This window comes from Seriola lalandi, unplaced genomic scaffold (assembly GCF_002814215.2).
Source record: "Seriola lalandi dorsalis isolate HSWRI2012SDOR001 ecotype SW California unplaced genomic scaffold, Sedor1 jcf7180002054998, whole genome shotgun sequence".
Lineage (NCBI taxonomy): Eukaryota > Metazoa > Chordata > Actinopteri > Carangiformes > Carangidae > Seriola > Seriola lalandi.
This window is the reverse complement of record NW_019525547.1, coordinates 79,562-89,780: the sequence shown is the minus strand read 5'-3', so window position 1 is coordinate 89,780 and position 10,219 is coordinate 79,562. Positions and strand designations below refer to the sequence as shown.

General features: G+C 46.5%; 1 protein-coding gene across 1 annotated transcript in view; it reads right to left on the bottom strand.

Moving 5' to 3' along the window:
- Positions 1–6: 6 nt before the first annotated feature.
- Positions 7–10,219, bottom strand: part of LOC111647554 (uncharacterized) — a 34,908-nt gene continuing 24,695 nt past the window's right edge. Inside the window, exons 2-4 of the mRNA XM_023397175.2 lie at positions 6,572–8,142; positions 4,154–4,672; positions 7–360 (exon numbers count right to left, since the gene is read on the bottom strand). Coding sequence (XP_023252943.1) covers positions 338–360; positions 4,154–4,672; positions 6,572–7,949 — 1,920 coding nt within the window. The 5' untranslated portion in view covers positions 7,950–8,142 and the 3' untranslated portion in view covers positions 7–337. The remainder of the gene's footprint in view (positions 361–4,153; positions 4,673–6,571; positions 8,143–10,219) is intronic.

Sequence of the window (10,219 nt, the reverse complement as noted above, 5' to 3'; positions counted from 1 at the left end):
GATGGATGGATGGATGGATGGATGGATGGGGGACGAAAAGAGGGGCTTGAATTATTGCTTTCTGAGTAATTATTATTTTTCACTTCTCATCTACATGAATTGCATCTCTCTCATTCTCTCAACTTCTCTCTCTCTCTCTCTCACCATGGTGATCGGTTAACACGTGATTACTCCACTTACTCGGGAGGAAGGAGGAGGGATGAAGGGAGAGAGGAGGAGGGGGAGGAAGGAGGAGGAGGAGGAGTTGAGGGAGGTGGGGTAGGGTGCGGGGTGGGGGCGGGGCTCAGAGCTCCTTGCTCAGCGAATCCCGGGCAGTTCTAATCCTCTTTGTGTGGCCTCACACGTTTCCCGCCTTTTTGTCTGGTAAAATGATAACAGAAGAGATTGAAAAAATGTATTAAAAAATAGGTCTTGGAAAAAAGATAATAATAATAAACAGTCATATAAAAGGGGTTATATGTTGTATGTGTGTTTAGTGGTTTAGTACAGATGTTGGTCTCTAATGTTCAGTTAGTTCATTTCTGTGTTAAGGACGTACACAAAGCAAACGATGACAACAACAACAACAACAACAACAACAACTACAGTTTCATGAGGAAACTATCACACAGTGTCGTCACATTATGGCGGATCATCTCACATGATAAACAACAGGAAGATGTACAGTCTGTCTGTCTCTCTGCCTGTCTTACTCTTGTATTTGTGCCTTTTATTTTGGTTTGTCTTTGTCCTCTGTGCTCAGACCTCACAGAGTCTCGACTCTAAAACCAAATAACTGTCCGTTTGTCTGTCTGCATAGAATCTGTCTTTCTCTTTACTTTGCCCCAGAGAGAGAAGAAAAAAACCGAGAGAGAGAGAGAGAGAGAGGGAAGGCTGGTTAATCTGGCTTGTTGGAGGGGCTCCGTGACACTTTGATTTTGCCCACTAATCCTTTGATGGACTCAACTCTATTGATGTCTGCTAAACCAGCTTTGCTCTTCCACAGCAAACAGAGACCTAACTATGACAGCTACAGCTAGTTACTGCTAGTTACAGTTTGCAGTCGGCTGCCCGTGCAGTGCAGCGGCTGGAGGAGCGAGGAGCGAGGCCAGAACAGGCAGGTGGAGGATCTGCAATGAAGCTTTTGGTGGTTTTAATCCATTTTGTATTATAGCACTTACTGTATGTTCTGTTCACACAAGCGGTTCCATAAAAACTCTTTCTCTGTGCCTCTGTTTTTTTAGTGGTTGGCGTTTGCACTAGTTGTAAGGTCTGAAAGCTGAGCACACTGTGTGTTTGTGGAAACTAATGCTTTTCCATGAAGCATTCCATGATAACACATTCATCTTGTAAAATGTTCCTGAGGTAATGATCATGCTGGCGTCACTGCAGACTGGGCTCATCCTGCACTGACACGGAAGATGACGAGACAGAAAGACGAGTCGCCCCGTCCAATCAAAAATGAAAATCTGCTAGCGTAGCATTAGCAACAATTCACAGTGAACTATTTCCGTGTTGAGTGGAAGACTTCCCTGCTCAGAGAGGAGAATGAAATGTGTAAAAATGGATCAATAAATAATTTCAAACCTAAATGAATGGTGTGAGGGCCTGTTAGCAATACTCTCTGACATTCTGTAGGATTAACAGAGGGCAGACGTTAGAGATGGAGCTAAGTTTGAACACCTGTGTTGAGGCCCAACCCGCCACATTCCCGTTCACTTTTCACTCATGTAACCATGACCTGTAGCGTCTCTAACTTTTACGCACAGCTATAGAGCTTGTGTATGAAGCTCTGTGAGGCAGGTGATCTGCTCAGTGCTGTTTTGTGCAGTGGAGGACGTCCGTTTCACAGGTGCTTCAGCTGTACGTGAAGCTTTTTGTGCTTTTCTTGCGGTGGCCCTGAGAGCTCAGCGCACTGCAACAACACACCTGCTGCAAATACTCACAACACAACAGAAGTGTTTCGATGGGACACTGAAAAGTGATGAACCCGCTTGGATGCACTTGTTGTTCAACGCTTTGTGACTTTTGAAGTTAATGCATGCAAGTGCGTCCCAGCCGAGTTCATCACTTTTTCGTGTCCCCTGGGAAACACTTCCATTGTGTTGTGAATACTTGCAGCGTGTTTGTGTATTTGGTTGTGTAAATCAGGAAGGTGCCGCACACCCACGGTTTACTGTGTATGCGATAAAGCTTGATTCATTTCATATGAGGATTAAAATAATTACAAGCTTTCAAGTACTGTTTATGCCAACTTCCACTTTCTAATCACAACTGGGAAACTCACATGGTGCTTAATAATACAGATGATGAGATAAGTCTGTAGTTTTAAGGTCAACCCCAAGTTTAATGAATCTAGCGCTATATTATAATCTCATGGCCTTTCAAACCATCACATGCCAAACTTTGCAATCATATGATCGCCTTGAGCTGTCCAATGATGTGCACACTCACATTTTAATGTTTCCATAGCTACCCCGCGTAGTGTCCCATCTTCATCGATCTAAAACAATATCTTAAAAGTAACTCTATCATCTCATTTAGTGATGGACATCTGGTGGTGTGTCTGATGTGCTCGTACTGAATGTTATTATTTTTAAAAAGCAATCACTGGTGCGTCTTCCTGACAACGCAGAGAGCTTGGCCCGGTTTCAGGCCCCAGTTTGCCAAACACTGGGTGTTAAACGGAGTTCAATTTTAGAAAAAGAGTTTGAGCTTCAAAGAGGCTTCCGGTAAATTGCGTGGCAGCAGCAGGAGCCTCGGCGCTCTCTGCAAGCATCTGCTGCGGTGTGCGAGATCAAAGCGAAGCGCTTGCTGGACACTGAGCCTCACATAGCATTTTGAATGGAGGAGGAGGAGGAGGAGGAGGCTGGGACTGATAAATAATGGAGGAGAGAACAGAGCACCTTCTGGTTCACAGGCACTTCATGTCCAGCGTCCAGGAGCTCCAAGCGGCTCCCCGGTGGAGACGTGTGAAACGCTGCGAACGAGAAGTGAAGCGGTGGCTTTTTAAAGGAGCGAGTACGCTCGGCAGACCACCTCTAGATACAGAAAGAAAACTTCAAATGTCCGGAGATGTAAAATCCCCACCATCATATTCCCTCATGTGGTTCACAATTGACCAAAATCGCATCAAATAAAAGCTAAAATCAACGGTGTTATTGCAGATGCTCCATTTAAAGGACTGCTGGGGGCTGTGACAGGCTGTAACATGTAGCCGCTAATCTGACATTTATATGTTCACACAAGTTCATGAACAGTCAGCGTCCAACCGTAGCTGCCCTGGGAATCTGCGCTCACCACCTGAGTCCTTGTTATTGTTAAATGGTTTTGTTGTTTGGCTGTTCATGAACTTGATATTATAATGAAATTAGATGACAGTCAATAAAAGACAGAGGCTTCTCTCTCTGTCTCTCTGTCTCTCTCTTCTATCAGATACTCACAGGTTATTTAGGGGTGAACAAACACTTATGTAACAGCTACACTACATTTTCTTTAAAGGGATTTATGAATAACTGCAATATCTGTCATGCAATCACCCAGGGAAGTTGACATGCCTGTGTATATGTGGTTCTGCATATACAGTGGCTTTACTGTGTAACTTGCATGCGTATACGTGTACTAGCCTGTGCTAATAGGTGTAACTTTAAAATTTGGCACATTTAAGTGTATTTCCATAGACACGTGTTAACCTGTGCATATACGTGTGTGTGTGTGTGTTCTCAGTATCTAACGTCGGCATCATAACATCCATTTAAACCGTTGTCGACACACAGCTCCCTCTCTAATTGGTCAGTCGCTGCTGACATCACGTTCTGAACGATGGCCATTGCTGCCTCGCGCAGATCCCGCTTCCTCATCTCCTCCTCCACATCTTCCTCCTCCTCCTCCTCCTCCTTCCCCTCCCTCTCTGCCTGCTCACATGACTCTGCGCCATCATGACAGCCTCCATTTTGGGGAGACTCTGCCTCCTCCCCTCCCTCCCCCTCCTCCTGCTCCTGCCTGGTAATGGCTAATGCTAGCTCAGGTTGTCGACAGCTGGTTTTAGTTTGTTTACTGCTATGGTTTGTTAGTGCTGGTGCTTGATGCTGTTGTCTGTTGTTAGTATCTCCGTCTTTGCTGCTGCTGCTGTTTTGTGGCTCGTCAAAGTCCCGGTCGGCGCGCTCTAACTCACCGCTGTTCACAGCTGCCGTGGCGTTGATGATCTTGGCATTGGCCTCCTCTTTTACTCCCCCTGTCTCCTTGCTCTTCTTCACGGGGCTGCTCCCTGTCGTCTTCTCCTCCTCCTGGTGATTGTGTGTGGCGTTCTCCTCTGCCACGCCATTGGAGCAGCCGTTCTCCCCGTTGGTCACTGGAGCCTCAGCCGGCGTCTTCTCCGCCTCCGTGACTGCCTCGCCTCCGCTCTCCTCTGCCGCCGTTTTCTCAGGCTCAGCTACATCTTTGTCGTTGGTCTCCTCGTTCGCTGCGGGGGCTTCATTGTCGGCGCCTCCTTCCTCCGCTGCTTCTCCTCCCTCTCCTCCCTCTGCAGCCTCCTCCTCTTCCTTGGTGCCCTCGCCCAGGTCCACACTGGTGGACTTGCCCTTTCGCAGGATGAAGTTCTTCAGGGAAACTGCACGGCCAAAATGTGAGCGCTTGGCCTTGGCTGACTTGCCATCTTTGCTGTCTTTGCCCTCCTCTGCTGCTCCTTCCTCACCTGGACGGGAGAAGAGAGTTCATGGTTAATGCTTCCATCTCGATAATCAGATTTTTAATGATCACCTCTAGAAAATCTGCACTTCCCCCTGCAGAATGATTGATCATCAAGATTAAAGTAATTAATTCATAAGGTGTTTGTGTGATTTATACTATATCATTCGATCATTAAGCTGCAGAAAGATGAGGGATCCACCTCTGGACTGTTGGTCAAACATGTAATGTAAAATCTCATCATTAAGGGTGTCTCCCGGTCTCAGCACACTCTTCTTGGGATGCGTTCATTTTCTTAATTTATGACCATAAACTCAGCCATGTTCAGATTCAGTCGGAGGTAGCTTACCTTTAATTTTTTCCTTACTTTGTTCACTAACAACTTTTGTGCAATGATTTTACTAACTTTAATTGATTCCTGAAGTCTAAGACTAAGATAAGGAGAAACCCTTAAATACTTAAGTCGACATTTTAACCATGCGATGTGGCTTCTTGCTGGTAGCAGGTGGTGGTGATCGTCGCTCGACAAGAGCTTCAGCCTTTATTACATTTACAAGACGAGGTTACAATAGGTCCTCTGAGCACCTATGTCTTCAGGGCAGACTGGAGGCTAACAGTGAGTCGCTATCAGAGAGTGATGAGACGGGTTGGGGCTAGCTGGTTAGCATGCTAACTTCAGTAGAAGAAAAGACGTGATAGAGACAAGAGTTAACATTGGTGTTGCTTTCCACCTGTGGAGACAGCTATTGGTGAGTAAAGGACTGAAGTTTGATACTGAACTCAACGTTTCTTCCAGACTGGTGAGTAAACAACTGCTAATGCTAACATTACCTATGTAGCAATAGCAAACTTACAAATAGCTCATTGGAGGAAACCTTAAGCAGGAGACTTAAGGTTGTTTTGTGCAACTGTTTTTATTTCATGGAAATCTTAACTCAGACTTTAAGTTAAAATTAGAAAACATACTATTTGCAATGCAACAACTAAGCCTATGTATTTTTATCTGCTTTGAAGCGAGTCAGTATCTCACTTGTGTTTTCTCTTCACATTCTTTTAAAAGAAGATACATTTAAACTGAGTTTAAAGTAGCCTCCTCTGTTTAAGAGAATCTAGGTATCCTCCATTGAAAACCAGTAACAGTGAGCCTTAGACACACTCTTGTTTCGCCCAGGGTTCTGTGTTTCTGTACCATTTTCTTCATGCAGCCAGGAGCAGAAACCTAAATTTAGTCTTTACTGTTGACTGAAGCTACAGTGTGATTTGAATTTCACATCAGACGTTGAATATTTCATTTGGGAGAATGTTCAATTACATTACCTCCTCCAGAGTTAGCAAGCCACTGACTTCTGTCTGCGCTCCCTGGACAGGGAGCAAACACGCTATCAGCCTCTAAGCCTGAATGTTATAATGGTGTCCATGTGGAACCACTATGATACTGAACAACAAGCTTTCTTTGTTACATAAATGGATGTCTGATGATTTCAAACTGCCTAACTGCTTCTTAAAACAAACACTGCTACCATGAGATAAAATTGTCTATCTATCCATCCATCCATCCATCCATCTAAAGGGCCAAAGGATAAATCAGGGTGATGTGGGCTAAAAGAAGGAAAAGCATAACTCTGCCACACAAATTTGTCATTTTTTGCACCTCTCACTTTTGCAACATACGGACCTCTAACAGTTATTTAAAGGAAGCCATCTGAGAAATGTAAAGAGGATTTGGTGGAAATGTTAAAAACGTCGAGATGACAAAATGCACCAACCAAACACTGATTCAGGGTCACAAGCCAAACTGGCTGGGTATCACAGCTCAGCTGTAGAGGATGGGATGACAAGGACCTGGATTTGAATCTCATCATTATGACTTAGACATTTATTCGTTCGACTATTTGAGTCCTCTCACCTGAGGTGGCAGCTGCAGCGGCGTCCTCCTCCCCGCTGGGGGCGCACTCTGTGTTGGCCCGTTTGGACTTGGGGATAACACGCTTCTTGAAAGAGGTCCAGATCTCGTTGGCATGTTGCGTCACCGTCCCACCTCCTGCTGTCGCCGCCTTCTCCTCCTCACCTCCCTCCGCCTTCTCCTTCTCCTCATCTCCCTCTGCCTTCTCCTTCTCCTCGCCTCCCTCTGCCTTGGCCTCCTCTCCCCCCTCCTCTCCTCCTGCTGCCGCCTCCTCTGGCTTGGCGTTGTCAGCAGAATCTTTGTCGGAGCTCTTGGCCTTGCCGCTGATACCGACCATGGACGGGTCCCTCTTCAGGCCCTGGAAGGTCCAGGAGCGTTTCAGCTTCCACCTCTTCTGCCCCGACTCCTTGGAGTCCAGCGTGGAGGAGTCTCCACCGCCTCCTTCTCCGTCCACTCCGTCCTCCTTCCCGTCCTCTCCTCCTCCCCCGCTCTTCTTGTGCGCCTTCTGAGCCATGAGCTTCTTGAAGGAGTGCCAGCGCTTCATGTGCTTGGTGGTTGCCGAGGAGGATGAAGCTTTCTGCTCTCCCTCTGCACCTCCCTCCGCTTCTCCTGCTGCTCCTACCTCCTCTATGGTGGAGTCTGCAGTGGTGTTAAGTGCTTCGGGATCTTCCAGCCGGTCCAGAGACCTGGACCGAACTTTGATTTGTTTCTGGGGCTCGGCAGCAGTGCCGTCCTTCTTCTCGGTGCTGCGATGGGAGAAGATCCTCGCCACGGGTTTCCTGATCAGATCTCTAACCGTGGATTTAGCCTCCGCCGGTTTGCCCTTCTCTGCTTTCTTCTCCTCTTCCTTCTCTCCATTTTCTGGAGCTTTCTCTATCGCAGCCTCTCCTTCTGCACCTCCCTCTGCTCCTCCCTCAGTTGCTGCGGCCTCCTCTCCTTTCTCTCCCTCTTTCTCCCCACCCTCAGTTGCGTTCTCCTCTCCTCCTGCACCTGTGCTCTGCTCTTTCTTCTTCCGTCCTCCCATCACCTTCCCCAGGCCGCTCTTGTTGAGGAACGAGTCCAGGAATGAGGTCTTGGGTTCAGTAGAAGAGGCATTTTCTGAGCTCTGAGGAGGTGCTACCTCCCCACTTGCTGCTTCTCCTCCCTCTTCAGCGTCTGCAGCCGCCGCCGCTGGCGGCGCAGTGTCATTATTCACAGTCTCTTTGTTATCGACCACCTCACTGTTGACAGCAGTGCCATCTTTATCGACAACCTCACTGTTGACAGTCTCTGAATTTGCGTTGGCATTTTTAGCTGGTTGCTCCGCCTCTGTCGGCTTGCTCTCAGGGGTTTTCCCGTCTTCCTGGACTACTGGTGCAGCGTTGGCCTCCGTCGCCGCCATTTCAGAAAGGAAAACAAACAATAACAACAAAAAAGTGTGTTCCTTCCTTCCTGGACCTTCTGCCCTCCTCTTCCTCTCTCTCTCTGGTGTTTCGTTCCTCCCGCTGTGGTGGCGCTCTCAGGTCATGGAGAGCAGGGTGGAGAACAGTGGCAAGGAGAAAAGATACTCAGCATCCTACTAGTCCTCAAAACTCCTGTAGAGGAAGACAGGGGGTGGGGGTGGGGTGGTAGGGGTGAGGAAAGAGGGATTAGAAAATGGGCAGAGGGAGAGAGAGAGAGAGGAAGAGGCACAGATGGTTGATAGTTTGAATCAACACCATAGACACTCAATTAGTCTGGTCTAGACTGTGCAGTGAATGGGGAATGAAGAGTAACATAATAGAGAATCTCAGTGGGAAATGCAATGCAATTATGATGTTTCCTAATCAGTCACACTTCCAAAATTCATTTGTGATCTGATGTGGGACACACACTCCTCCTTTTTCTTTTTAATTGAAATGGCAGAAGCTGGAGGTTTTGGGGATGCAAACCTTGCAGCAGACGGCAGCAGTGAGACGGCCTTGGATCCTTAAAGCTGTTTATACTGTCAGGAGTTGGCTGCTTCACTTTCATCAGCTGCAGCATTCATTTCAACAGCCCTGAGCTGATAGTTGTCCACGTATTTAAAATCATTTTTTGTTTGACAGTCTCATCCAGCTCAAACATGTTATTTAAGCAACATGGTCATCAAGGTGCAAACTTGAGGATGTAGTTAAACTGTAAGCAACTGACATCTCCTCTCTGTATTTTAGTACAGCTGAATTCACAATAAAACTGATCACATTTACGGCCAATGAGGAAACTCCAACACCTGGCCAGCCAACCAAAGGTGTAACTTGATCACTCAACTATATCACTCAGGCAGTCAGTCACAGACACTGGTGTATATAGATCTGGCCTCAGCATTAATAGTACTGAAGCATCTTAGTGTTGTCCCTAATGAGGGTCAAGTCCTGAAAACAGTGAATCCTACATTTCCCATAAGGCATAAATTTGGAAGCTTTCTGTTAAAAATGTGTAGCCTCCAAGCCCACCCTGATGATATCACTGTGACATCACAAGGGTTATTTTTTTCAGAATTGACAAAGATCATCTAGACCTACAGAGGACGTTACACAATTGTTTTGAAAGGCTGAATAGTATCCTACTCTTTTACCCCTCTCCACCACTAAGCTCGCGCTAGTTCTGGGCTGCTGCTTGTGCCAGTTTTGAAGTTGGTTTTACTTGCGAAGCTTCTAATCATCTGTATACATCTCTGCTTTCCCAGCAACACTAGCTCCAAGCACAACAACAACAACGACAGACTACATTGTCTCAAGTGTTTTGGCTTTGATTTTATGTCCATACTGAAAAGCTCTGGTTTTCTTCTTTGGGTTGGGGAGACTCGATGCTACATTAGCTCTGGTTTTTCAAACATAGTGGTCACAAAGTTTGAGCCCCTGACGTCATGGTTCTTGGTTGTAGACTACCAAAGACAAAGACCAGTTTTCCTCGCTGAGAACGGGTTCTTTAGCTGTTGAAACATGAAGGACCGATGACAGCACTGATGGGTTTGAACCATGAAGCGTGTTTGTGAGTTTATACATTTTCTACACTCATCCACTAAATGCTCTTGTCGCTCTTGTGGTTCAGGTTACCCAAACAGGAGCAAATAATGCATTTGTTGGGGACTATTTTCTGCAGCAGATTCACATTTGGTGCTTTTGTGAGTATTTTGGCAGCAGGATGGTGTGTGTGGGATTGAGTCAAAATAAACTACAGTGTGTTTGTCCATGGTGCTGAGGGAACATGCCAACCAGTGCAACAGTGAGGCTCATTGATGAGTTTTGAATAGTTTGTGGAAACAGTGGAGCTTAATGGCTCATGAGGAATTAGATATATCAGACTTTGATACACAGGCAGAACATGTTAGTAGGAACAGCTTGTTGGTGTGGGTCTGCACATGGACTTTGTTGTCCTTTAAACACTCCTTGGTTGTAACACCTGTAGACAATTTAATGAATGAATCAGCAGATCAATGAATCACACACTATGAGTCATACACCCATGTGGAGTAGCCGACTTTCAACAGTGAGAAACTGTGGAGCGTCCAGACGTTTAGTGAACACAGTCACACTCTCTCAGAGGAGAAGGTGAGAGAGTGAGTCAGACTGAAGGAGGCAGAGAGATGCAGACAGAGAGGCACTCAGGTGGAGAGACAGCCGCACACAGGGGCGAGCGAGGGAGGAAAGC